The 25,654-nt window shown below is 45.5% G+C and overlaps 1 protein-coding gene across 1 annotated transcript in view; it reads right to left on the reverse strand.

Annotated features, from left to right (window-relative positions):
- RFT1 (RFT1 homolog) overlaps positions 1-22,926 on the reverse strand; it is a 35,975-nt gene extending 13,049 nt beyond the window's left edge. The window contains exons 1-8 of the mRNA XM_045493173.1: positions 22,793-22,926; positions 19,170-19,255; positions 16,498-16,614; positions 15,207-15,396; positions 14,107-14,208; positions 9,642-9,779; positions 2,996-3,074; positions 79-129 (exon numbers count right to left, since the gene is read on the reverse strand). Coding sequence (XP_045349129.1) covers positions 79-129; positions 2,996-3,074; positions 9,642-9,779; positions 14,107-14,208; positions 15,207-15,396; positions 16,498-16,614; positions 19,170-19,255; positions 22,793-22,855 — 826 coding nt within the window. The 5' untranslated portion in view covers positions 22,856-22,926. The remainder of the gene's footprint in view (positions 1-78; positions 130-2,995; positions 3,075-9,641; positions 9,780-14,106; positions 14,209-15,206; positions 15,397-16,497; positions 16,615-19,169; positions 19,256-22,792) is intronic.
- Positions 22,927-25,654: the final 2,728 nt, after the last annotated feature.

Consider the following 25,654-nt stretch of genomic DNA (forward strand, 5'->3'; position numbering starts at 1 on the left):
TCATTAAATGTATCAAACCGCAGAGAAAACTATTACTAATTATCTACTAACGGTGTTCACTACAGAATTTCATCTTACCCTGATCGCCAAAATTTAACACGTTCAAAAAGGTCATTACATATCGCTCGCCTACAAATAGAAAACCAAAATAATTAGCATTTCGAGGGCACATTATTTTCTTTATCTCTTATCGACTATCAACTTTCCAGCTGGCAAATACTCTCAAAGGAGAAAAATTATATAGTCAGTTAAAGACATGTTCTTAATATTGATTTCAAACAAGATTCTATCCATAATCTCAAAATAGTAATAATGGCAAATGATGGGGGTTATTGACAGCAAATCTCCAAACCAGTTAAATTGAAAACAAAAACAAAATCAATAAGACCACTCTAATAACTTAAAAAAAGGGAGGAAGGTAAGATTACTATATGTTAATAATAAAAATGACTGTTCCAAATTTTAAGTGTAGGTTCTGTGAAATGAGAGGTCCATGATTATGTGCACAGGCTCATCAGGTTTCCTCCTTGTGTGGCCCACTGTGGATGGATGGAGCTCTGAGCGGTGCCCACAGCCGTAAAGGGCAAATTCTCACTTCCTAGCAACTTGCTCAAAAAGGAAAGCGATATTCAGAGACTAGAAGCAGTGAGGATCTTCTCTCAAGTCTCCCTTTGGTCCTCCCTGCACCCTCTCAGACTCAGCCCACATGACCACAGGACATCACTAGCTCCTATCTGTGTCTCTGCACTGCCTTGATCCATCCTCATTGCTAACAGTCCCAGCTTCTGCAAATACAGATCTTAAGGTGACCCCTGCTTTCACACCTTTAAATGGCTCTTGATGTTTACAAAAAGTCCAGGCTCCGTAATTCTGCACCTGAGGCCTTTTGTAAATCGACCCCAGGCTATCTTTTCAGCTTTCCTTCACCAACCTCATCCCCACCTACCATCACATGGTCATCCTCTGCTTTGCCCCATCAGGCTTTAGCCCCTCCAGCTGCTCTGCTTCAGGCTGGGCCCCTCCTGCTCCCAGCCTCGACTCTAAGCATGCTGGCCACTTAGACTGGCTTTTCCACAGGAACCTCTATGTGTTCTGGTACAAGCGACTTCTCCTTCCCAACTCTGTAAGCTCCCTGGGGGAAGGAACCACATCTCTCTCACATTGCTGTCCCTCGTTTCCTAGCAGAGCTCCAGGAAATGCGAGGGCACTCGAAAGAGCTAATGTTTCCAAGTATAGCTCTCGCAGCCCTGGTTCAAAGCTAACCACACAACTGTTTGTGTCTCTGGTGAGAGAATGAGCTCCTCGAGGCTGTGGCCTGTAACTCATTCATCTGTGTATTCTCAGCACCTGGCACACAGTGTTCAGGAAATGTGGGGGCAGAAGTTAACAGCACCTATATTTTTGCTATTACAATGAATGATTTCAACTGTTTTTTAGAGTTGTAGTTTGTAGATAAAAAGAACCTTGTGGGGGTGGTCCTTGTCCAGGCACTTCCTCATTTCACAGCCATGGAGTTGAAAGCCCTGAGAGGTTCCTAACAGCCCTGGGCAGTCAGGCCAGGGTGGCCCCACCGTGGAAGCCATCGGTACCACATTCAGGCCTGGCTAACTCACACCTGCTGCCACAAACCTAGCCACTCCAATCTAGACAATCAGGCCATTGCTTGACTGGATCCACTTCTTAACTCATTTCAACTGCTCTTAAAACTCCGGGAGGAAAACAAAGCGCATAAAAGCAAATGCCCTTTCCAAACTCCCTCCACTGATTTTCCCATTCTAACAACGTGAACTATCACAATATACAATTTCACTACAGATACCTTTATCAATAAATATTTGTTGAACACTGATCACAAGCAGTCCCAGCAGGGTTCTGGGGAGATGGTGGTAAACAGCGCATTCTGCTCCCAAGCAACATAGAGGTAAGGCACCTTCACTCAGCTCTCCAAAGGCTGCTGACCTTACTTTCCCCAGAAGTCCTATGAGCGAGTTTCACTTTTGTAATGGCAATGTTACAGACTCAGGCTAGAAATAAGCACTGTCAAAGCTCAAGAGCCCTCAGAGCCCTCCTGGTTCTATGCCTTAACTCACAGACGGGGAAAGTGGCTCAGGGGAGTTACTTCCCTTTGGAACCATAATTAATGAAAAATAAAGACAGGGGAAAAAAGGAAAATAACGAGATAATAATAATAATGGTTATATTAGAATGCTAGAATTATAGGGAACTTTCTATTTTCTAAAATTTTTGTAATGAATTATATTATTTTTATAATTAAAATATAATTTTTTGAAAAGATTTAAAAACATGTTCAGTAACAAATATGTAGGTGTATGACATACGACATTTATGTGGAGAGAAGCCACTGCCTTTACTGGCTTCCAGCTGCCTCCAGCCTCACTGTCTGAACTACAGCTGGGCATAAATAAACCAATACACACATGGAGAAAGACTAGCTGTATGTGCAGCTCTGTGCCAACCCTCTGCCTGCATTGCTCTGTCACTGTTAAACTGGAAAGCTTTAAGAAACTGGAAGCCTGGCCACACTATCACATAAGGGTGACTCTGCTTAAAAAAATAAAATGATGAAAACTCGGTTCTTAAAAAAAAAAAAGTTCAAAAAAAGAAATGTCTAAAAAGTTAGGACAGGATAATGAGATTATGGATAATTTTATTTTCCAAGTTTTCTGTAATTCATAAAGAACTTGCATAATACATTTCTTTAAATGATAAACATGGGGTTTAGGAATTAGATGTGGATTCAAATTAAATCGTTCCTCATTACTGTAGGACCCTGTAGAAATTAGATAATGGCACTGACTCTTGGTATGTAAATGTCAGTGTCCTCCTTATTTAAAAGCTCCGATTTCTGAGGTTCCTCAGGTCAGGGAGCTCTATAAAGCAAATGGTCCAGGTCTAGGTAATCAGCAGTTCTGTGAAATTCCCTCACTTACATATACTATGGTATCCAGACTGCTCAGGGTGACTTTTCACTTACCTTCTGTCAAAATCTGCTTCAAGAAAGACTGTTTGAAAAAACTCCAAGTCAGTTTAGCCTCTTTCCAATTTACAAAAGCCTAGAAGAGAAAACAAAACAAAAACAAAATCTCCCAGGCATTGCAAGTCTAAGGGTACAATAATGCTACACGAGAGGGAAACTCATTTTGGTGCCTAAATCCCAATTTGGAGAGTGTCCATTAATTTTTCATTTAATGCTAAGCACACAGAAGGCAACCAACAAATCCTGGCAAATCCTAGCAAAGAGTTTCCACTGCTAAACATGAAGACAAAGTCCTAGGTGGAAAGAGCCTCTCTGTAATAGGGCCTACAAAGATTCATTCACTGAGACCCCTAAGGAACTGTGCTATCCCCTTGTTGCACAGATGGTAAGCTGACCGTATCTAACACACAGCTCACAGTCGTTTATCTCCTTGAGATAGGTCTGAAGCATTCCAAGCTGCAGAACAAATTCTACTCCACACACCCCACATCTTAATGCTGTATTTTGCCATCCAGGGTCCCTTTATACAAAGTATATGAGCTTTGCTTGTGTATTTCAAAAGTGAGCCGGGCTTCCCAGGTCAGTCAAACCACTCAAAACGGTTATGATACAGGGGAGGAAAAAACAAACCCAAAAATTTTGATATGGCTCTTCCAAAACTCCCAGGGAGACACCAAACTGCCCATTTCCTAAGGATAGGAAGGTAAGGAGAAAGTAAATGCTTAGGAAGGGCAGAGTTCAACCTGTAAGAGACAGGTGGTCTCAAGGCCAGACTGCTGACCACAAACTGGAAGAGTGGAGCAGCTAGCTGGATGTGACTTTTGTCTTTCTATCTCCCCCAGTTCCCTCTGGAGGCCCCTCCTCTCTCATGTAGGCATCCTGAGATCCCATAATGTTCGGTCTAGGTGTTAGGTTCTTAATCTCAGGGTACCTGCATTTTGAAAAATTCTTACTAACTCAAAGTGATGACTTTGAAAGGGAGGATTTCAGGGGGGCTCTTTGGGAGGAAAGGGGTGAATCACAAAGGCCAAGTCCACTCCACCTCTCCAAAAGATCAGTTACAGCTATGGAAGTTGGCCCAAGGGCAGATGTGGAACCTGTCCCAATCACATGAACCCCTGATCTTGGCCCCAAAACCATCTGTGTAGAGCACGGCTGTCCAGTGGAAATATAATGCAGGCTATATATATCATTTTAAATTTTACAGCAGCCACAGTGAACAGTAAAAGGGAAATAAAATTATTTTAATATATTTTATTTAGCCCAAAATATTATCATTTCAACATGTAAAAAAATATTAGAGGCATTTCATATTATCTTTTTCATACTAAGTCTTTGAAATCCAGTGCTTATGGTGTGCTTACGGCCCGTCTCGATGTCCAGGGTAGCTGGTGGCTACCATTCAGGACAGAGGGAATCTAGAGCATCCCTTAAAAACGAAGGTCATTTTCAGGCTTCAAATATCTTCACTCCTTGTTTTCAGAGCGTTTCTTCTAGACACTGTGAGGATAAGCCTGAATCTCCCAAGCCACGCTGTTCTCAGAGCATCACTGGACCTGGAGCAGATGCCATGGGGAGCACTAACCCAGGAGTAAATCTTCCCCAGTGTCAAGGAAATTGGGCATCTCCTTTCCCGAGAGCAAAGAGCGCCAGAGTACCTACCACCACTAGAGGGCACTGGGAGCCACATCATCGCCAGCACCGATCCCTCCCTTAGCTCCAGGGGAGCTGTGGGCAGCTCGCCTGCACCCCAATTCCAAGTGGTCCTTTTTGGCTGGGTGGGGGGTGGGGGGTGCTGCACAGCAGTGCCTGAGCTCTTTTCAAAGGAAATGAACAGTTACAGCTGCCCATGGGGCTTTTGTGAAGCCTACTTGCCAGGAGATTGTAAATGGGGTTGGGAAGATGGCTGAACTCTAAAAGATTGTTTACCAGGGGCACCTGGGTGGCTCAGTTGGTTAAGTGTCCAACTTCTGCTCAGGTCATGATCTCACAGTTCCTGGGTTCAAACCCCAAATCGGGCTTGCTGCTGACAGCTCAGAGGCTGGAGCATGCTTCTGATTCTGTGTGTGTCTCTCTCTCTGCTCCTCTCCTACTCATGCTCTGTCTCTCTCTCTCTCTCTCAAAAATAAACATTAAAAAAAAAAAAAAAAAGATTGTTTACCAGAGTGAAATCTTGACAGTGTATTTGACCTGAAAGCTCACACGTGAGCATTCCATTCTCCTAATGCCTTCAATTTAAATGGACCCACAGTTTAGAAGGAATGGTCACGCTGCTTACTATCTCCAAAATGCTCATTCAGGACATAGAGGCAGGAAGTCTGATCAGAGACTGGATTTCTTCTCAGTGGTCTCTGCTGAGAAGAAGAAGTGGGAGAAAAGAAGCAGCACATTCTTTGGGCTCTTACTATTTTGTTTAGGATGGATATGTCACTTGGCAGGAGGTCAAAGAGGCCTATTTCACAAGAGCTAGGTTGGTACTGCTTAGCTGGTCTACGTGGCTGTGCATTTCTCTGGAATCCCCTGACCAACAAGCCATTCCATTGCCTCCTGTACTGATGGAGAAATAGAGGCATGGATGGCAAAAGGTAATGGGCAGAACCACAGGGGAATGTCTGCAATATGAACTTGGGGGCTCACAATGCTTTAATATGAGTCACTCTTCCCCTTTCCAAACTCTCCTGCCTTAGGACGGTCCAGAAGCCACGTGCCTCCCACACTGACAACAGTCACCAGGGAGTCTGCGGCCACGGTCTAGTCTCCATATCACCTCCACATCCCACACAGTACCCCTTCCTCTCCCTCTTGCTCTGGGCCTATGGCCTCTGCCCCAGCTATGTTCATGCTCACATGTCCTCTGACTGTCCTCATCACTTCTCATCTGGACTGCCTCCTCATGAGCTTCTTCACTTCCAGCCTCTTCTCTAGCTCATCCTGCTGGGAGGGTTCAGGCTTTGGAGTCAAGCTCACAGACTGAGGCTCAAACTGCAGCTCCCAACTTCTTAGTGCTAAGCCTCAGTTTTCTCATATGCAAAATGGGATAAGGAGTCTATCTCCTGGTATGAGGACTGAATGAGAGAAAACAAGACACTTGATAAATCTGAAACAGATGGTAAGTGCCTCGACACAGGCACCTGGATCACAGCTCTGTTCACAAACCTTTCATTAGGCTCCGCTGCCCCTGAATCAAGCCCACGCTCCACAGCACCAAGGCCACCTCTACCTGGCCTTAGCCCAGCAGGCCATAAACTCCTTCCACCTTGTTTCCTCTCCCCTCCCCCACTGTTCAGCCAACCTAAGTACCCCAGTCATCTCTGCAATCCCAGTGCCAACATAGTGATGGGCAGATAATGGGGCCCAAGCAAACGTCTTCTTCCCGCAGCCACAAGTGAGCATTTCTACCACACATGCCCATTCACCTCTGTCCACCCATGTGTCCAGGCCCGGTTCAAAAGTAGCTTCCTCCAAGAAGCCTTCCTCAATGCTGCTGCATGAATTCATCAGTCCCTTCCCTGTGCTTCTATTTTGTCAACACTACACACACACACTGTCTTGCAATGGTTAGTTGAGTACACATCTCACCTCCCCATCACAATGCAAGTTCTGAGGGCAGGGACCCCACTCAGGGCACCTGGTACAGTGCTTAACACAGAATACTGCTTATGACATGCTTGCTGTGTTAAATGCCTCAGCTTTACTTAAATATTAGCAGATCTCTCATACGAAATCACTCAGAAGTGTCAAAAAATAGAAAAGATCTAAAAGCAGCCATTATTTGAAGTATCACTTATTTATTTTAAGGCTAAGTAAGTCTCTTTTGCAGAAGATGGAATTCTACAAGTACAGGAAATAAATCTCCCATTTTGGTCAAATTGATTTCGAATAGAATTGACCAGCTCTCTATGTGGGAACCCCCAGTGCAGAAAACTGCTCCCAAGGGTCAAGGTAGGTACATGCTGCTGGTGGTAAAGCCATCCACTGCATTCAGATGCAGCTCATTTCTTTTCTCTTAAAAACAAAACAAAACAAAACAACAACAACAAAAAAAACTTGAATAATGAATTGTTCCACCTAGAACTTCCCAATTGCTAAGTCAACAAATAACTACTTTGGGCAATAAGCCAATTTCTTCTGGAAGACTACACAGCAGGGAGATTAAAAACACAGACTAAGATTAGTTCACAGATACAAGTTAGAGAGAAGTGGGTCCAAATTCAGATGTGGGATTTTGGTTTGGCCAGTTAACTACTCTGAACCTCAGTTTTCTCATCTGTGAAATGGAGACAATATCTCATAAGGTTATTACTATGAGGTTTAAGCACATGAGTCCATGTAAAGTGCTTAGCAGAGTGCCACTCACAGAGTAAGCATGCAGTCAGTGGCAGTTATTATAAACGGTTCTTTGTTGAAGTTCAAATACTTTCACAATTCCTTAAGTCTTCAAAGGGGCCTCACAGGTTGTGCAGACTAATTATCTCACCTTAAAAATAAGGCCCCTGAGGGGAGCCTGGGTGGCTCAGTCAGCTGAGTGTCAGACTTCGGCTCAGGTCATGATCTCATGATTCGTGGGTTCGAGCCCTACATCGGGCTCTGGGCTGACAGCTCAGAGCCTGGAGCCTGCTTAGGATTCTGTGTCTCCCTCTCTCTCTGCCCCTCCCCCACTCACGCTCACTCATGCGCTCTCTCTCCCTCTCTCTCTCTCAAAAATAAATAAATCATTAAAAAAAGAAAATAAGGACCCTGAGGTCTGGAGAGAGTGATGCAGGCTTCATATCAGCACTTACTGCCTCCCAAAAGCATAGGAAGCTCCCTGAGACCCAGCAATCACCTTACATATCTGTATCCCAGACAGCACCTGGCAGAGGGCTGTGCTCTGACTGTCAGCAGGAATGGCCCACTGTGTGCAACAGGTACACATACCTTCTCATGGTCAAGACTTCTGTCCCAGAAATATGAGCCTGGGTGCCTTCAGGACGGAGTGCCAGATCAAACCACTGGGTTCCTGCCCTGATGCCACCTGTGTCTGCTTTGCTAGGATGTGCCGGTGGAGCTATCCCTACTGAGAGCAGCAGCGGCATGGGGGGCGGGGGCATGGTATCAGCTGTCACTTATGGACACCCACCTGTGCCAGCCATGGTGTTAAGTATTCAGATGCCCCATCTCATCCCGTTCCTACAAGCACCTTAGGAGAAAGGTACTTTTAGTATCCCCATTTGACAGACAAGTAAACTGCAGCTCAGAGTTGTACGCCCACCACAGAATTAAATACACACTGAGGCTCTTTTCCTTACCCTCTCCTTGCCTGTGTTAATAGTCCAAATGCTCTTTTCCAAAATACTGCCAGGCCCAGGGGCTGGCCCGGTATGAAAAAGCTGCTCTGTGGGCAGGTGGCAGAAGCTCTACGCAGGAGAAGCGATCCCAAGTCCTTATCCTCCAAGTCTGCAGATGAGGCAGCATGGTATCTCAAAACTGCCATGCTGATTTAGGCTAAAGGTGAGATCTGTGTGATCGGAATGGAGAACTCTTATCTAACAAATGAGAACATATCTGGCTTCGTTACATAATATCTGGTCTTTCTTGAAAAGCTGTCTAACAGGATTCCGTAAGTTCTGAGACTTCTATCTCAAATACTTTCCTACTTTCTCAAGAAATCACAAAAGAGGAATAAGGAGAAGTCCAGCTAAAGCCTCACCTCCACTACGTGCACCACATGTGGGCGGCAAACAAGTATGGGAAAAGGGAAAGTGAGTCGGCCCAGTTCACAAAGCATCTGAGCAGAGGCAACGTGGCATAACATCACGTGTACCATGCCGGGGCCACAGACAGCAGTGACCCCACCAGAGTCAGGAAATAAAAGTCAAATGGACTGAGAGCTGGAGAGTTCAGAAGAAAAAGGTTATTCCTCGCTCCCACATATCAGCAGCTAGAATCCTTAGTGGTCTACATGGGAAAGTGGGTCACCGGAGAGACTGGCCTGACACTAGGTAATGGAGCTCTGGAGGGGTCACCCTGCTTTGTCAGCAGGCTGGACCATCTGCGCTGGAAGGCAGTCCTGAGAAAAACCAAGACACAGCAAAACAGAGAGTGGCCCGCGGTGGTTACAGCCTGTGCTCTGTGGCGATTCAAGCCACTCCAGGCCCCTGCCCTCACTCTGACCCTCACCTCGGGCAGATATTTAGTCTCTAAGCCTCGGTTCCTTAACCCTAAAATTGCAATAATAATGTCAGGCTCACAGACTTGGTATAAGCATTAAATAAGGCATGAAAGCACCCAGCATAGGAGCTAGCAAAGTGGTTCTCGAGGGGGGCAGTTTTATCCCCCAGGGGACATTTGTGTCTGGAGACATTTTTGGTTATTACAGCTGAGAGGTGGTAGCTACTGGCAACTACTGGGTTAAGATCAAGAATGCTGCTAAACATCCTACAATCTACAAGACAGCCCCCACAACAAAGAATTATCTAGCCCAAAATGTCAACAATGTCAAGGCTGAGAAACCTTGGCCTAGCACTTAGTGAGCACTCAATAAATATAAGCTATGGAACCATCCTTGCTATTATAGCAATAAACAAGAAAGTAATAGTTTCTTCCTTTCAAGGATAATCAGGATCTGTGATTAAAATGATAAGAGATAGAATGTATTACTTACTCTACTTCTTGTCATACTGGGTAACATATCTGTCATTCTGGAGACAGGAAGAGTCTGTTGCTTGGTTGATTCTGAGGAGCCCAATAACTTTGTGAAATAAATAACATAGCAGAGCACCAGAACTGCAGTATAGAAAAGCTGAAAAAAGAAAATAATGGATTTAAATTGCACAGTTTTAATATAGACAGAATTAAGATATAACTATGAATTTGACCTCAAAGGCCAATCAAGAAATGGCTTGTGGTGCCTGGGTGGCTCAGTTGGTTAAGCATCTGACTCTTGATTTTGGCTCAGGTCATGATCTCACGGTTCGTGAGTTTGAGCCCTGAGTCAGGCTCTGTGCTGATGGCGCAGAGCTGGCTGGGATTCTCTCTCTCCCTCTCTCTGCCCTTCCCGCTCTCTCTCTCTCTCTCTCTCATCAATCAATCAATCAATCAGTCAATCTTAAAAAAAAGAGAAATAGAACCATCTTTATTAACTGTACCTTCTAGCGAGCAATGCCCCACCCTCTGGAAAAGAGCACTACTCACTAAAAGCCAGCTCTGCTGGGGCATCTCTGGGAAAAGTGCTCCAAACCCTTGACCTGACTAGAACGGTGCTTCCAGGCAGGCAGAACATAATTTCCATGACAGACATCCCATAGTGTCACCACCACAGCAATGTCACATATGTTCTCAAAATGTTTGTAGTTGGCCAAAGGAACGAGTCTCCCGCCTAGACAGCACACCATGAGGACCCATATGTGCTGTGCTAATATCCGGGGACTTGCCATCATCTAGGATGGGGGCTTTTCCATAAACCCAGGAAGCCTGTCACACTGTGATTACAAAGCAGAAATAAGCTGTTGGCTCCCTCCTCTCAGCCCACTGTGTGGGCAAGGCAAGAGCTACTACAGGACAGGGGAGGGAGTCAGGGGGGTGATAGGAGGGCCCACCCTTCCCTCCACTCACCCAGGACAAAAGGGTGGCTTTTGGCCAGGAGCGGCAGCCTGGGGTTTTGTTTGCAGGTTGGGAGGAGTATCCAAACAGCCCCTTTCACAAGCTCTCTTCTTCCTTCTCTCCCCCCTGGGAACAGCAATGTGCACTAGCTCAGGAAGGAACAGGACCTCCAGGCCCCGCTTTCAATCTGGTAACGTCAGGCTTGCTCCTGTGGCAAAGGCACAGAGCAAGGAGAAAGGGGTCTTGTCTAGTGGGTTCAGGCTCCTCAGCTCTCCACCCTTATCCATGCCTGAGGACAGAGCCTGCCATCCACCATCCTTCTTTCATGCCTCAAGCCCTCTGAGACTGCTGTGAGCCATAGCACCAGATGCAACATCTTCTGTGACAAGAGGACCCGTTCCCTACCTCCCTTCATCTTCACACAGAGCAGCGCCTGAGGGCAGTAACAACCTGTGAGTAGTCTTCATGCACTGAATCCCAACTACATGATCCTTCCCTCTTTTTACTGGGAAAAATTCACATAACATGACGTTGACTATTTTAACCATTTTAAAACATACAATTCAGTGGCTTTTCGTACATTCACAGTGCTATACAACCATCACCACTATTTCATTCCAGAACATTTCCATCACTCCAAAAGGCAATTCTGTGCCCATTAAGCAGTCACTTTCTACTCCTCTGTCCCTGGCAATCAAATTCTGCTTTGTCTCTATGGACTCGCCTATTCTGGACATTTTATATTAATGGAATCACACAATAGGTGGCCTTTTGTGTCTGGCTTTTTTCACTTGGTATCATGTTTTCAAAGTTCATGGTGTCGTGGCACATTATCATTTTTATGGCTGAGTAATATTCCATGGCATAGATATGCCACATTTTGTTTATCCTTTCATCAGTTGATGGACATCTGGTTCTTTCCTCCTTTTGGCTATGGTGAATAGTGTTGCTGTGTACAAGTTGTTTGAACTCATGCTTTCATTCTTTTGGGTATATACCTAGGAGTGGAATTGCTGGGCATACATCAGTTCTACATTTAACTTTTTTTTTTTTAATGTTTATTTTTGACAGAGAGAGAGAGACAGAGAGAGAGAGCACAAGCAGGGGAGGGGCAGAGAGACAGGGGGACAGAGGATCTGAAGTGGGCTCTGTGCTGACAGCAGAGGGCTCGATGCGGGAGATCATGACTTGAGCCAAAGTCCAACACTTAACCAACTGAACCACCCAGGCACCCCTATGTTTGAACCTTCTGAGGAACTGCCAAACTGTTTCCCACAGTGGCTGCACCATTTTATAGTCCCACCAGCAATGTATGAGGGTTCCAATTTCTCCATATCCTCAGCAACACTTGCTATTTTCTGGGTTTTACTTTTATTTTTTGATAACAGCCATCCTAATTGGTATAAAGTTATCTCATTGTTTTTAATTCACATTTGCCTAATGACTGATGATATTAAGCATCTTTTCATGTGCTTATTGGCTATTTATTTGCATATCTTCTTTGGAAAAATGTTTATTCAGGTCCTTTACCCCCTTTTATTATTTATTTATTATTTTTTTAATATGGAATTTATTGTCAAATTGGTTCCCATACAACACCCAGTGCTGATCCCAACAGGTGCCCTCCTCAATGCCCATCACCCACTTCCCCCTCCCTCCTACCTCCCATCAACCCTCAGTTTATTCTCAGTTTTTAACAGTCTCTTATGGTTTGCCTCCTTCCCTCTCTGTAACTTTTTTTTCCCCTTCCCCTCCCCCATGGTCTTCTGTTAAGTTTCTCAGGATCCACATAAGAGTGAAAACATAGGTATCTGTCTTTCTCTGTATGACTTATGTCACTTAGCATAACACTCTCCAGTTCCCTCCACGTTGCTACAAAAGGCCATGTTTCATTCTTTCTCATTGACAAGTAGTATTCCATTCCTTTACCCACTTTTAGGGTAGTCTGTCTTTTTGTTGTTGAGTTGTAAGAATTCTTTATATATTCTAAAGATGGGGTATTTGATATATGATGGGGTAAGGAGCTGTTTAAGGAGGAACCTGGAAGTGCGTTGGACAGAGGAGAATCCCAGAGCCCTTGGCAGGGATCGCCTGCTGATATGAGGTGCTGATGGCCCTCAGGCCTCTCACACAGACACTGACAGAGAATGTACCAGAGAAGAGCTCTCTGAAGTCCTATAATAAGAAAGCAAATAAACTTAGAATGGGCCTTGCTGACCTATGATGTATCCTGAGTGGGAGCTAGGACCATCAGAAAGTCATAATGCAAGCGCCTTTCCCAAGAAGGGCCAACCAATAACTGGGCATCTCCATGGCCTCCTGTTCTATTAGGAAGAATATATCAAAAACATGATGAATGCAGAGTACTGTAATCCCAGATCTAATAAAACATGGCAAAAATAATCACAAATAACTTCTCTAAAATATGCAACTGTTTGCAAACTACTTTTGGGAGGTAATTGTCATTCTTATAATATTATTTTTAAATCTACTTTTACTGTGTTCACAAATGCATTTGCGGTTTTTGCTTAGGACACAGGAAAGACTTTCACTAAAACTGTGACTAAGAATTTTAATTTACCTTCCTATACATTAAGAAATATTACAAACTGCTTTGCCCTATAAGATGTTCTGATATCTATCTGATCTTAGGTTTTGTTTTTAAAATGAGCACTATACCCTAGTCGTACTTTTATTCAAGCTACAGATATGAACTAGAACTAGAAACTGGGATGGCAACGAGGCCAGAGCTGCTGAAAGTGAGAGTGCGCCTGCTAAGACTCAATTCATGTGCTCTGCATTGTGTGAGATTTCAATGCAAGTTTCAAACAGGCCTGGCAGAGTTTCTTCCTATCCTGAGAACAACTGATTAAAATCCAGGGAAAAAAAACACACATGCAATTTGGTTCTCACCCCACTGCCTCACTGCTTTTCTCCCTCCTCCATGAGACAGTAAGACAATCAAAGGTGAGTTTGGTATGGGCTCGCCCACAGAACATCTAAAGGAGTTGTTATGTTGGACAATGAGGCCGAGTGCTGGGCCTTTACCACTTTACCGAGTGCTGGGATATCAGTAGCATCAGCATGTGGTGTAGAGTGGACAGCCAAAGGAAAAGAACTGTCACGACCATCTTCCTAGAGTTTCCAGCCTGCCTCACATGCATGAATACTGCAAATGTAAAACACACAGTAACGGGAACAAGAAGAAAAAAATCAGGGGCACCTGGGTAGCTCAATCAGTTAAACTTTCGACTTTGGCTCAGGTCATGATCTTGCGGTCAGCGTTCGAGCCCCGCCTCAGGCTCTGTGCTGACAGCTCAGAGCCTGGAGCCTGCTTTGGATTCTGTCTCTCCCTCTCTCTCTCTGCCCACCTCCCACTTGTGCTCACTCACCCTTCCTCCCTCCCTCTCTCTCTTTCTTTCTTTCTCTCTCTCTCAGAAATAATAAATGAATAAACCTAAAAAAAAAAAGAAGAAATCAAATGGAGAAACATAGATTATACAAAAGTGAAAAGCCATAACCCTTACCTGGGCCAAAGAGAAAATGTATAGCCCCCAGTGAGGCGACCATAGCACAAGAAAAGCTGTCAGGACACTCTTGAGGATGACCGACAGGCTCTCAGCAATCACCTGCAAATATGTAGTAAAGGGTGCACTTTACGTTATTAAAAACTAAAGATGCACAGGAATGACAAATAGAGACCTGGGATAGTGGTTACCCCGGCAATGGGGGTGGGGCATGTGGTTAGACATAGCATGGCAATGTTCTAGTTGGGCTGGGTGGTAAGTTCATAGATTTTCAGTATTATCATGCTTTAAGATTTACACATACAGCAGGGTGCCTGGGTGGCTCAGTTGGTTAAGTGTCGGACTCTTGATTTCAGCTCAGGTCATGATCTCACGGTTTGTGAGTTCAAGCCCCGCATAGGGCTCTTTGCTTGGGATTCTCTCTCTCTCCCTCTCTCTGTCCCTCCCCAACTCACACGGTCCCTATTCTCTCAAAAATAAATAAATAAACTTAAAAAAAAGATTTACACATACAGCATATATTCTTTTGTACATATTAAACAACAGATTTTAAAACACGAAAAATTAATATTAGCACACAATTAAAAATAGAATCACTAGGAAAATCTGAAAAACCTTCACAGTCCTCTTAAATTCTTATCTAAGCTAATAACTTCCCTATTAGCAAACCTGTTTTTGCATTAATAGTATAGCAGATGTAAACTTAAGCCCAGCCCATCTGCCAAATTTCAAGGGAATGAATTAAACTGATCATGTTACCTTTTTCCAAATTTCTTTTTAAATGCAAATGTGAAAAAAATCATCACTCCTAGAAAATCTTTTTTAATTTTTTTTTTTAACGTTTATTTATTTTTGAGACAGAGAGAGACAGAGCATGAACGGGGGAGGGGCAGAGAGAGAGGGAGACACAGAATCAGAAACAGGCTCCAGGCTCCGAGCCATCAGCCCAGAGCCCGACGCGGGGCTCGAACTCACGGACCGCGAGATCGTGACCTGGCTGAAGTCGGATGCTTAACCACCCAGGCGCCCCTAGAAAATCTTTTTAAGAAACCACTCTTTCCCTTCTTCGAATTTCCCATCAGAGCAGAAGGCATGCTGACCTTGAGCTTGACAAACATCTGTGCTTGTGCCAAGACCCAGAAGGGCTCTCCCAGAAGCTCCACCACAGCCGAAAGACCGAACAACACCACTCCACTTCCATAGTGGGGGACGGCATTAGGATCAGGCACTTCCAGCAACTGTAACCACACCCAGCCCAGGAGCAAGGACCAAAACATACCCAGGGGGACCCTAGAAAAAGAAAAAAAAAATGTTTTTCTAATATGCTAAAAATAAAAAAATATATATATTAAAATAGTAACATTGAACAGAAAAGAAATAGAATTTTAAAAATAGCTACCACTTATTAAGGCATTTACTACATGCCAGGCACTCAGATCTACCCCTTTTACACAGACCCCTCACAATGATCCTGCTATTACCCCATTGAAATGATGGGGAAACTAAGGCTGACAAGCACTGGGGAATTTGGCCAAGGTCATGGACAATTAGCCAAGGGCAGAAGCAGGACCCAATCCCCATCTAACTCGTAAGTCTACACTCCTATCCACAGTGTGACACTGACGAGATAAACAAAACTCCTGGCAAGTATGTGCCTGTTGTTTGCACACAAATGACTAAACTATAGTATACAGTCAGTTCTTGCACCCAAATAAGCAACAGTCCAGTGCACAGTGTCCCCTAGCATGTGCACCACAGAGCACTTAAATATGACTGGGTAGCCAACAGTATCCTCTAATAAAATGAACACCTACCAGCCTCGTGACAGTCATTTCCATGAGGCAAGAAGGAGTTACGGAAGGCAGCACTGAGAAAAAACGTCAAGTGCCAGCCCTCCCTGCAGGAATCTAACTGCAGAAAGGCCATTACAAGTTTTAGCTGATGTACTTGATCTTCAAGAATATTCTCAAGGGCTGAGAATTGAAATCAACATTACAAAATTGAAGAAAGATATAATGAAAGCCCTAAAAGGCTTTCAAAGAATGCTAAGTGGTTGTTAAAAGCTCAGAAAAGACCACAGGGAGGGGGAAATGTTAGGACTAAAGAAGACGGCACAGGCCCACTGGGGCCCAGAGTGGGCATCAGGAATGGCAGAAACAACTTCCCAAGAGGGTAGAAACCTGGCCCTGAAGCCCCCACCCACAGCCTCCTCCCGGCTCCTGGCCATCCAGAGAGGAAACAGACAAGATGTTGGATGCCTTCTTCCTGTCCCATGCCCAGGCCCTAGAAACCCAGGCTGGAGACAATTCGGCTTTGGGCAAGTGTTGCTGTTTAACTTACAACACTTACGACGCTTGCTTTTGCACTGTCTCCTGCCAAAGCACAACTCACGTTAGCCACAAGAGGTTGAAGGTCTGGTTCCAGTCTCGCTGGGCACCCCCACTCAGACATGCTCTACGGAAGGCCTCTCTGGCCAGGAAGACGGTGGTCGAGTAAAGCAGTGTTAGCCTTTAAAGGAAAAGCAGAAATCAATAATGGGGGTGCCTGGGTGGCTCAGTAGGTTAACCTTCCGACTTCAGCTTGGGTTGTGATTTCGTGGTTTGTGTGTTTGAGCCCTGAATTGGGCTCTGTGCTGACAGCTCAGAGCCTGGAGCCTGCTTAGGTTTCTCAGTCCCCCCGCCCCCCACTCACTCTGCCCCTCCCCTGCTCGCTCTTGCACGCTCTCTCTCTCAAAAATAAACAAACATTAACAAAAAATAATCAATAGTGACTCTAATCTTTTTTCATAGAGAGAATTTCTGAGATTTTGCCAGCGACAGAAAGAAAGTCTTGGTCATAAATCACTGGTGGGGGGGGCGCCTGGGTGGCTCAATCGGTTAAGCGTCCGACTTCAGCTCAGGTCACAATCTCGCGGTCCGTGAGTTCGAGCCCCGCGTCGGGCTCTGGGCTGATGGCTCAGAGCCTGGAGCCTGCTTCCGATTCTGTGTCTCCCTCTCTCTCTGCCCCTCCCCCGTTCATGCTCTGTCTCTCTCTGTCTCAAAAATAAATAAACATTAAAAACAAAAAAATTAAAAAAATAAATAAATGAATCACTGGTGGTGATGTGAAGGGCAGTGAGTTTTTATAGGGTCCCCGTACTAGTCTGGTCCATTTGAACAACAGAGTTAGGAACCAAACAAAGGACACCTGAGTGTGTGCCTATAGAGCATTATACCCGGGATGGAAAGTGCCACAGTGGCCCCCAAAGCCTAAGGCCTCATGGCTATAGGCAGAGGTATGGCTCTGACAATAGGAGAAAAGGACAAGATATGACCACACAGAGCAAGGGGACCTCTTGGTCACCCTGAGACTGGTGACCAATGAGAGCTCTTATGAGAGAAGCTGAGGCTCTGAGTGGCAGCTCTGGCCAAAAGCATCTCAGGACAGGCAATAGGCAATAGGCTGGTGGCCGTTACAGAGGCCGCTGCAGCCCAGGTCAGCAAGGTCTGTCTGCCATCTTTCCCGGGTGGGCAATATTTAGGTGGACCCTCTTGCACCTGCACGAGTAAGAGCTGAGATTTTCCCTCATCAACAGGCCATGTGTGATGAAGTCAGAATGGAGACAGCCGTGGAGACAGACCTTAGCTGGGCTAAGGTCTCTCTGAGGATGTCCAAGGATCATGCTGCTATCCAGTGCTTCTGTCCAACATTGGGAAGGAGGAGACTGAACTGTATGTTAAGCAGAGGGCCGGCCAGATAAAGGTTGTCAAAGCAGAGACCTGAGAATCTGGGGAAGACCAGATGGCAAGAGGCCCAAACTGCTTTCAAATCTGAACACCTAAGAGATTTGGTCCTCTTCCTTCCTGCTTGCTTGCTTTATTTATTTATTTTTAAGATTTTTTTTAAGTTTATTTTGAAAGAGAGACAACCAGTGGGTGAGGGGCCGAGAAAGGGTGGGGGGGACAGAGAAAGCAGGCTCCGTGCTGACAGCAGTGAGTGAGCCTGATGTGGGGCTCGAACCCACGAACCATGAGGTCATGACCCAAGCTGAAGTCAGATGCTCAACCAACTAAGCCACCCAGGTGCCCCTAGGATTTTATTTTTAAGTAATCTCTACACCCAATATGGGACTTAAATTTACAACCCTGAGATCACAGAGTCACACACTTGACCCACTGAGCCAGTCAGGTGCCCCCCTTCCCACTTTTAAAACAGTATTTCTCAAAATACGATCCCTGCTTCAAAATCACCTAAGGAACTTGTCAAAATCCTGATTTCTGGACCTCTTCTCAGCCCCACCTAGTGCAAAACTCCCCCAGATGATTCCTTTGCCCATCAAAGTTTGAGAACCTTCTCTAAGCTCTGAAAACGGAGCCCAGAGCATATGTTTGGTGGGTATTCGATGTAAAATGCTGTCTGGAACATATGGTCTTGTTTATGAGGACATGAAGATACACCTGAGAAGCTGAGCTAACCTGAGCATTCACATCACTTCATAGACTTTTGTGTCATTTGTGAATACAGAATATGCGTGGGTGCCCTTGAACAGAAAAGAGAGTAGAAGGAACAAATGGAGTCTAAAAGACAAAGCAAGCAGCTTTCTAAGAGCTGCCAAGGGACTCATGACAAGGATGCACACTGTCACCCTAACCACCATTTTCCAATTATAAAAGTCACCGAGGAGGGAAGGCAGGCTGCTCCAGCCTTGCAATTACGAAGCACATCCTCACCAGCCGCGGGATTCCTGCTTCCTGTGCTGTCAGCAGGACAAGAACACAGGATTATACCTGAGACAGGGTTTGCAGTGAATTACTCCCACTCCTTTCCTGGGTTCTAAGAGCAGACAAACCGGAACAGCTGGCAGAGAAATGTGCATTTGGAGGCTGCTAATGGAAAACACTCCATGGGTCCATTAAAAGTAGCATTGCCTGCTCATTCCCCTATCCCAGCGTGCTCTTCCTCAGCCCACTGCTAGAACACTCCACTTCCAGTAAAGGCCCCTGCTTCCAAAATCTGAGGGTGACACACAGGTGCCCTGACTGGAGACGTGAGCTGTGGGCAATGCCAGGGTACTCCCTTCTTACCTCACGTTCACTATGCCAACGATTTCCTTCGACAGGAAGCGAAGAATAAATGCATTCAAGACAAAGGTGATCAATCGAAACAACACCTACAGAGAAAGAAGAAAAATACACGAGAATAAATTATGTTGGGAATATTTATTTTGTTGAAATGAAAACAATGTGGCTGCTCTTTCTAATAACACACTGATGTACGGCAGCTCTGCCATAGAGACCCTCCTGAAGATATACCACCTGTCTGTTTCTGCTGAAATTTCATTCCTGGAGGGGTCCCCTGGCACTCCTGTGCAATGGTAGAACAGCGCACAAAGGCACTTGGAAATCTCTCTAATTTACTGATAAGAGGGAGGGCCTGACAAGTCAGTGAATTCCTTTGGGCTCAAAGTCAGGCACTTCAGGAGACAGAGAATTCTAGTCAGTGCTTCACATTGGCCCTCCCTCCAGCTTGTTGAGAAATAGCACACACTTAGCAAGTGGGAGCCTGCAGGGAATGGCAGAATCTCCAGGAATCACAGGGTCTAATCTCTCTTCTCTGCCTAGCAATATCTGGGGATTCTGATAATGACATTCAATCTCTTTCTAGCTATTACCATTTGAAAGGGATATATCCCAATCTTCAAACCTGTCAATTCAAACCTGAGCAAAGAATTCTTCCATGAGACAGAGAACAACAGGGTGCTAAGTGGGGATGCTAAAGGGGGATGCTGAGCAGGGTGCAAACCTCAGCCCCCGTCTGCATCCAGGAAGCATGACAGGTGTACTCCCACAGTGTGCTCCAGAGCAAATGACAAATCACTCTCATAGTTATCTGTGAACAGGTGCAATTTGAAAGACTCAATCAAAATATGCCAGTGGACCACAACAGTCTAAAAATCTCCAGGGAAAGGTATGACCAAAAAGGGAGAGTACAGTTTAACACTGTCCCTGAAGTGTCACAGAGCAGCAAGGTCTCCAAAGCCAAGATATCACAATATGGAGTCAAAGGCGGCCTTTTGAGAGTCTGATGAAACCTCTGTAGTTCTCCTTGGAAACATGCAGATACATACCTACTTACCAAATTTTTTACTCAAATTTAGACATTTGAAGCCAATTCATGGAGCCCCGAATGGAAAAACCACTCAGCTGAGAGTCTCAAATCACCATTTAGCTGTTAAGCCCTTCATCTCCTAACTTTTATAAGCTTCAATTTCCTCCTGTCAAATGAGGTTACCTATCTTACAGGGTTGATAACAATCATCAAATAAGACCTTAGAGGTGAAAACATTTTTGACAATGAAAGTGAAAGGCATGGGGGCCGCTGGGTGGCTCAGTCAGTTAAGCCTCTCTTGATTTTGGCTCAGGTCATGATCTCACAGTTCATGGGGTTGAGCACTGCCTGGGGCTCCCCGCTGACAGTGTGGAGCCTGCTTGGGATTCTCTCTGTCCTTCTCTCCTCACCCCTTGCCCGCTCATGAGCTCTCTCCCTTACAAAATAAATAAATTTTTTTAAAAAATGAAAGGAATTAACACTTTCACTATGGCCAGCTCAAATTCTTTCAGGATACAATGTAATTGCAAAGCTACCTCAAGTGTCTGCATTGTAATTTGAGAATACATCCAAGACCAGATTAAAACACTCAGGAAGCCTAGATTATGGCTGTTTTTAAAAAAATGACGTACATACAGTTAGTGTCGAATTTAATGTCAAAGTTACCATGGTCTAAACCTAACTGGTTTGAAGAAAGGGCCGAGTTAATGAAGCTCTAATGTTGTTCTTGCGACCCAGTATTTGCTCCATGTAAGTGGCCCTTAGTAGCAACACAGTCTTCATTTAACTTTGTAACGGACTTTACAGTTTTAAAAAAGCTCTTTCACATCTGTTAATTATTTGACCCTTAAAAGCAATTGGATAAATGCACAGGAAGCAAGTTAAGACTCAGAGCAAAGTGATTTGCCCAATGTCACATAATAATCATATGACCCAGCTTGACTTTATGGTAGGCCACCTGACTCCCAGTCCATTGTGTTTTCTGCTAAGACTGGTTTTCCTTCCTTTCCTTCCTTCCTTCCTTCCTTCCTTCCTTCCTTCCTTCCTTCCTTCTTTCTTTTTTAATGTCTATTGATTTTGAGAGAAAGTGTGTATGCGCACGAGCAGGGAAGGGGCAGAGAGCGAGAATCCCAAGCAGGCTTCATGCTGTCAGCATAAAGCCCGACACGGGGCTCGACCTCACAACCTCAAGGTCACGACCTGAGTCACTATCAAGAGTTGGACACTTAACTGACTGAGCAACCAAGGCGCCCCAAGACTTGTTTTCTTTTTACGAAGCCAATCTGGGCCGTAAGGTATCATCAAAGCCTGAACAATCAGCACTGCGGATAAAGCAATGAACTCAGTTTTTTTATGTCGTGGATAGAAGAAAAAACTTGGTACATTCAAGGTTTAGTTAATTTAAGGTTAGGTGAATGTTTATTAAGCACATGACTTGTGCAAGGAACTCTTCTACATGCTTTATGTAAATTGTTTCATTCCATTCCTATAATGACCATTTAAGAAAATCCTTATTACTATAATAAAAATACCTAACATTCACTAAGTACTTATAACGCGCCAGGCACTTAACAGGCATGTCATCTAATCTTGCTAATGACCCCATGAGGTTGCACTAATGTTCTCATTTAAGATGAGGAAACTGATATTCAAAGTAAAGCGATTTTCACAAGGGCAGGGAACTACCAAGTGACAAGGACCAAACCTGAGCTCACATGTGCCTGGTTCTCTCTCTTAATATCCAAGTGAAATGCTGCCTCTAAAATATAGGGGAAGGGTGGATTCAGGACTCTTCTGAATAAGGGCTGAACTGAGCCACTTAGAATGACTAACTCCTAGTGTTAAAAGAATCTTTAGACACCATTTGGACCAACTGGTATGTACCTTAACTGACAGATGATGAAAATTAGGGCCAGGAAGGGGAAGTGACTTATCTAAGGTCACATAGCCAGAAGGAAAATGCAGCTAACATTTACTAAGTGCCCACCAAGAGCCAGGTACAGCATTAAATACAATTATCTGAATGACTTCAGTCAAGCCTCATAGAAACTTTATGAGCTAGGTACTATTATTACCCCAATTTTCCCGATGAGGAGCTGAGGCTTAGCAAGAGAAATCCTTTGTCTTGGTTCATGCAGAAAGCACGTAGTAGAACCAGGTTTCCAATCTAGGGCTGTCTAAGCCCAGGTATCTTTTTCTTAGCTATGCCATACTGTCTCTATGAACTCAGTCAGAGTCAGAGAGCTTGAAGATGTTTGAGGGTCAGCGGTGTGGGAAGGAGAGAGTGAACTCCTTGCCTTAAAAATATCCAATTCTAGAGCACCAAAGGCGCCCCTGCCACCTGACCTAGCCCTGTCCTACTACCATATGGGAAATATAACGCTCAGAAGGAAAACGACTTGTTTGTAGTCTCCCAGCCAGGCCTCTGAACTCCTGCCCAGGTGCCGGTTCTCCGCCGCCACCGTCTCCTGTTGAACCCTCAGTAGTGGGGGTCCACGCCGGGACTGGGGGTGCCCCGAAGCGCGCTCTCAAGGGCCCCAGGACCGCCTCCCCGCGCCTCCGGACTGCGGGTTGGTCTGCGACCGGCGGGGCAGAATACCTGCAGGAGCAGACCGGAGGAGGCCAGCCGGGCCGCCTGGCCCAGCACCTCTCGGCTGCCCATCTCCTCGGCGCCCCGCCTCGGTCACCAGGAAACGCCGCCGCCGCCAGCCGGCCTAGTCGCGGGAAGATAGCGTCATGGGGCGGCTCGCTCTCTGATTGGTGATTTGGGGGCGGCGGGGACGAAGCAAGAAACGTTCTGGCCCTTTAAGTGAGCGGCTTGAGTGACGTCAGTGTTCCTGCGCCGCATCTCTTTTCCCTTTTGTGTGAGCTCAGGCGTTTTCTGTGCCTATCCCTCCCCGTCTCAAATAAGTTAGGAGAAGCTGTTAAAGTAGCCCAAAGCCTCTTCCCTGAGGCTCTCAGCCTGCTAACCAAGAAACACTGATTTCTCCGGCCTTGTTAATAAGATTCTTCCCTTTTGGCCTTGATTACAAAGTTGCGCCACAGCCCCCTAAATGAGGTAGGACAGGAATTGTCCCTGTTTTACAAAGAAAGGACTGAGGACCAGAAGTTAAGTGCAGCATTTTTTCACGTGTGTGCTCTTGTGTAATCCTTCCTAAACTTCTGAGAATTGGATCCTGTTGTCAGAGGAGTAAGGGGAGACAGTGGAGATGTAAGACGACTTGTTTAAGACTGCACAACTTTTGCCTCAGTGGAGCGGACCCTGGGCTCCTGATCCTAAACTTGCAGCGTTTGCTCGCATGTTCCAGCTGTGAGGACAGAGCAGAGGAATGGCTGGGAATTGCTTTGTAAAACGTAAAGCACCCAACACACAGCATCAGCTGCTCTGTCCTTGTTCTTATTATCTACTGTGCATCCCTAGGGAGGGCACTTTCCCAGTCTCTTTTAGGCTTTCCGTGATTTGACTCCAGCCTACCTTCTGAACCACCTTTCAGACCATCATCATTATTCCCCAGCACTCTCCAGGCCTAGCCATCAGAGCCCTTACCATTCCTCAAACAGGCCCTCTCTCATTGGCTTTTATTCCTGTTGCCCTTGCCCAAGGCACCTCCTCTGATGGCATTCCCCCTGCAACCACTCTCCAAGACCCCATTGTCCAGGACTTCCCGAGTAATACAGTCAGCACCTGCTGTGGACTGGATGTTGTTGCCCTCCCCAAATTCATCTGTTTAAGCCCTAATTCCCAACGTGATGGTATTTGGAGGTGGGGCGTTTGGGAGGTAATTAGGTCATGAGTGGGGTACCCTCATGAATAGGGTTAGTGCCCTTTTAAGAGACAAGAGAGAGAGGAATAGGAATGCTGTCTCTCTGCCATGTGAGGATACAGCAAGAAGGCAGCCATCTACAAACCAGCCAGCACTTTATCCTGGGCTTTCCAGCCTCCAGAACTGCAATAAATAAATTCCTGTTGTTTAAGCCACCTAGTCCATGGTATTTTGTGATAGCAGTCTAAGCAGACTACGACAGCACCTGGAAAGCACTTTGTGAACTTTATAGCTTCTAGCGCAGTCTGCTTTGCAGTAAAGAGGCTAGAACGTGTGTCTCTGTCTAAACAGCCCATGAGCTGAATTCAAGAAGGCAAGAGTGAAGCCCACCTGACTTTGCCTCCTGCAGCAGTGCTGGAGAAGGCTCCTAGGAGTTCCATAAATGCCTCCTGCCCTGTTATAGCTGCTATTGCTGCTGGAAGCAGACTATGGGACTCAAGGCCTATGCCTTCTCCTCCCCCACTCCATCTTGCCAGGTTCATCAAGCTCTGTCTTATGGTAGAGGTTCAGAATGTATTTGACTATGAGACAGACCTGGCCCTGAATCTTCATTCTGCTACTCACTAACCTGGTGACTTCAGTATGCTCACCAATTTTTTAAAATTTCTAATGTTTATTTACTTTTGAGAGAGAGACAGACACACAGAGAGACAGACAGAGAATGAGCAGGGGAGGGGCAGAGAGGGGGAGACACGGAATCCAAAGCAGGCTCCAGGCTCTGAGCTGTCAGCGCAGAGACTGACACGGGGCTTGAACTCATGAACCGTGAGGTCATGACCTGAGCTAAAGTCAGACCCTTAACCAACTGAGCCACCCAGGTGCCCCAGTATGCTCACCTATTAAATAAGAGAGATTATCTATCCATCTGTTCTGCGAAGGTAATCACAAAACAGACAAAAGTCTAGCCCTTAAGGAACTTAAATTCTAGTGGAAGGGATACTGAAAAAATCCTAATAATAAAATTTCAGGGTGCCTGAGTGGCTTAGTTGGTTAAGCGTCTGACTCTTGACTTCGGCTCAGGTCATGATCTCAAGGTTTGTGAGTTTGGGCCCTACATGGGGCTCAGTGCAGAGCCTGCTTGGGATTCTCTCCTCTCTCTATGTTGCTCCCCTGCTTGCAGTCTCTTTCTCTCAAAATAAATAGACATTTAAAAACATAAATAAAAATAAAATTTCACATAGTGATAAGTGCTATGAAAAAAATGAAATAAATAAGGTAATAGAGGTTTTTGGAGGGGGAGAGAGGATGCTGTTCTGGAAGGCAGAGTAAATCAACACGTGGGAAAGGAGTGTACCTAGAGAGGAGGGAAAAAAATGCTAGGAGGCTGGGGTATCTGGCCCAATGGCTGAGATACCCAAGGGCTTGACCTGGACAGGCTGTCCGCTGCCATGGAGCTTGGGCTGGCAGGCAAGGTAGGCTCCCACTCCCTTTATTCCCAGCCAAGCAGCCACCTCCTCCATAGCTCATCCCTGAAGCAGAACCAACCAAGAGCTCTTCATGTCCACATACTCCTAACCCTGGGCAACCTGCTGGGCTGGTCTAGGAGGGACAAGGAGATCATTTCGCTGGGGGCAAAGAAGCCAAAAGGGAAATGCTCCAAGTGAAGTCCGGAGGGCAAAGCCTCATGGGAGTCCAGG

This window comes from Leopardus geoffroyi, chromosome A2 (assembly GCF_018350155.1).
Source record: "Leopardus geoffroyi isolate Oge1 chromosome A2, O.geoffroyi_Oge1_pat1.0, whole genome shotgun sequence".
NCBI lineage: Eukaryota > Metazoa > Chordata > Mammalia > Carnivora > Felidae > Leopardus > Leopardus geoffroyi.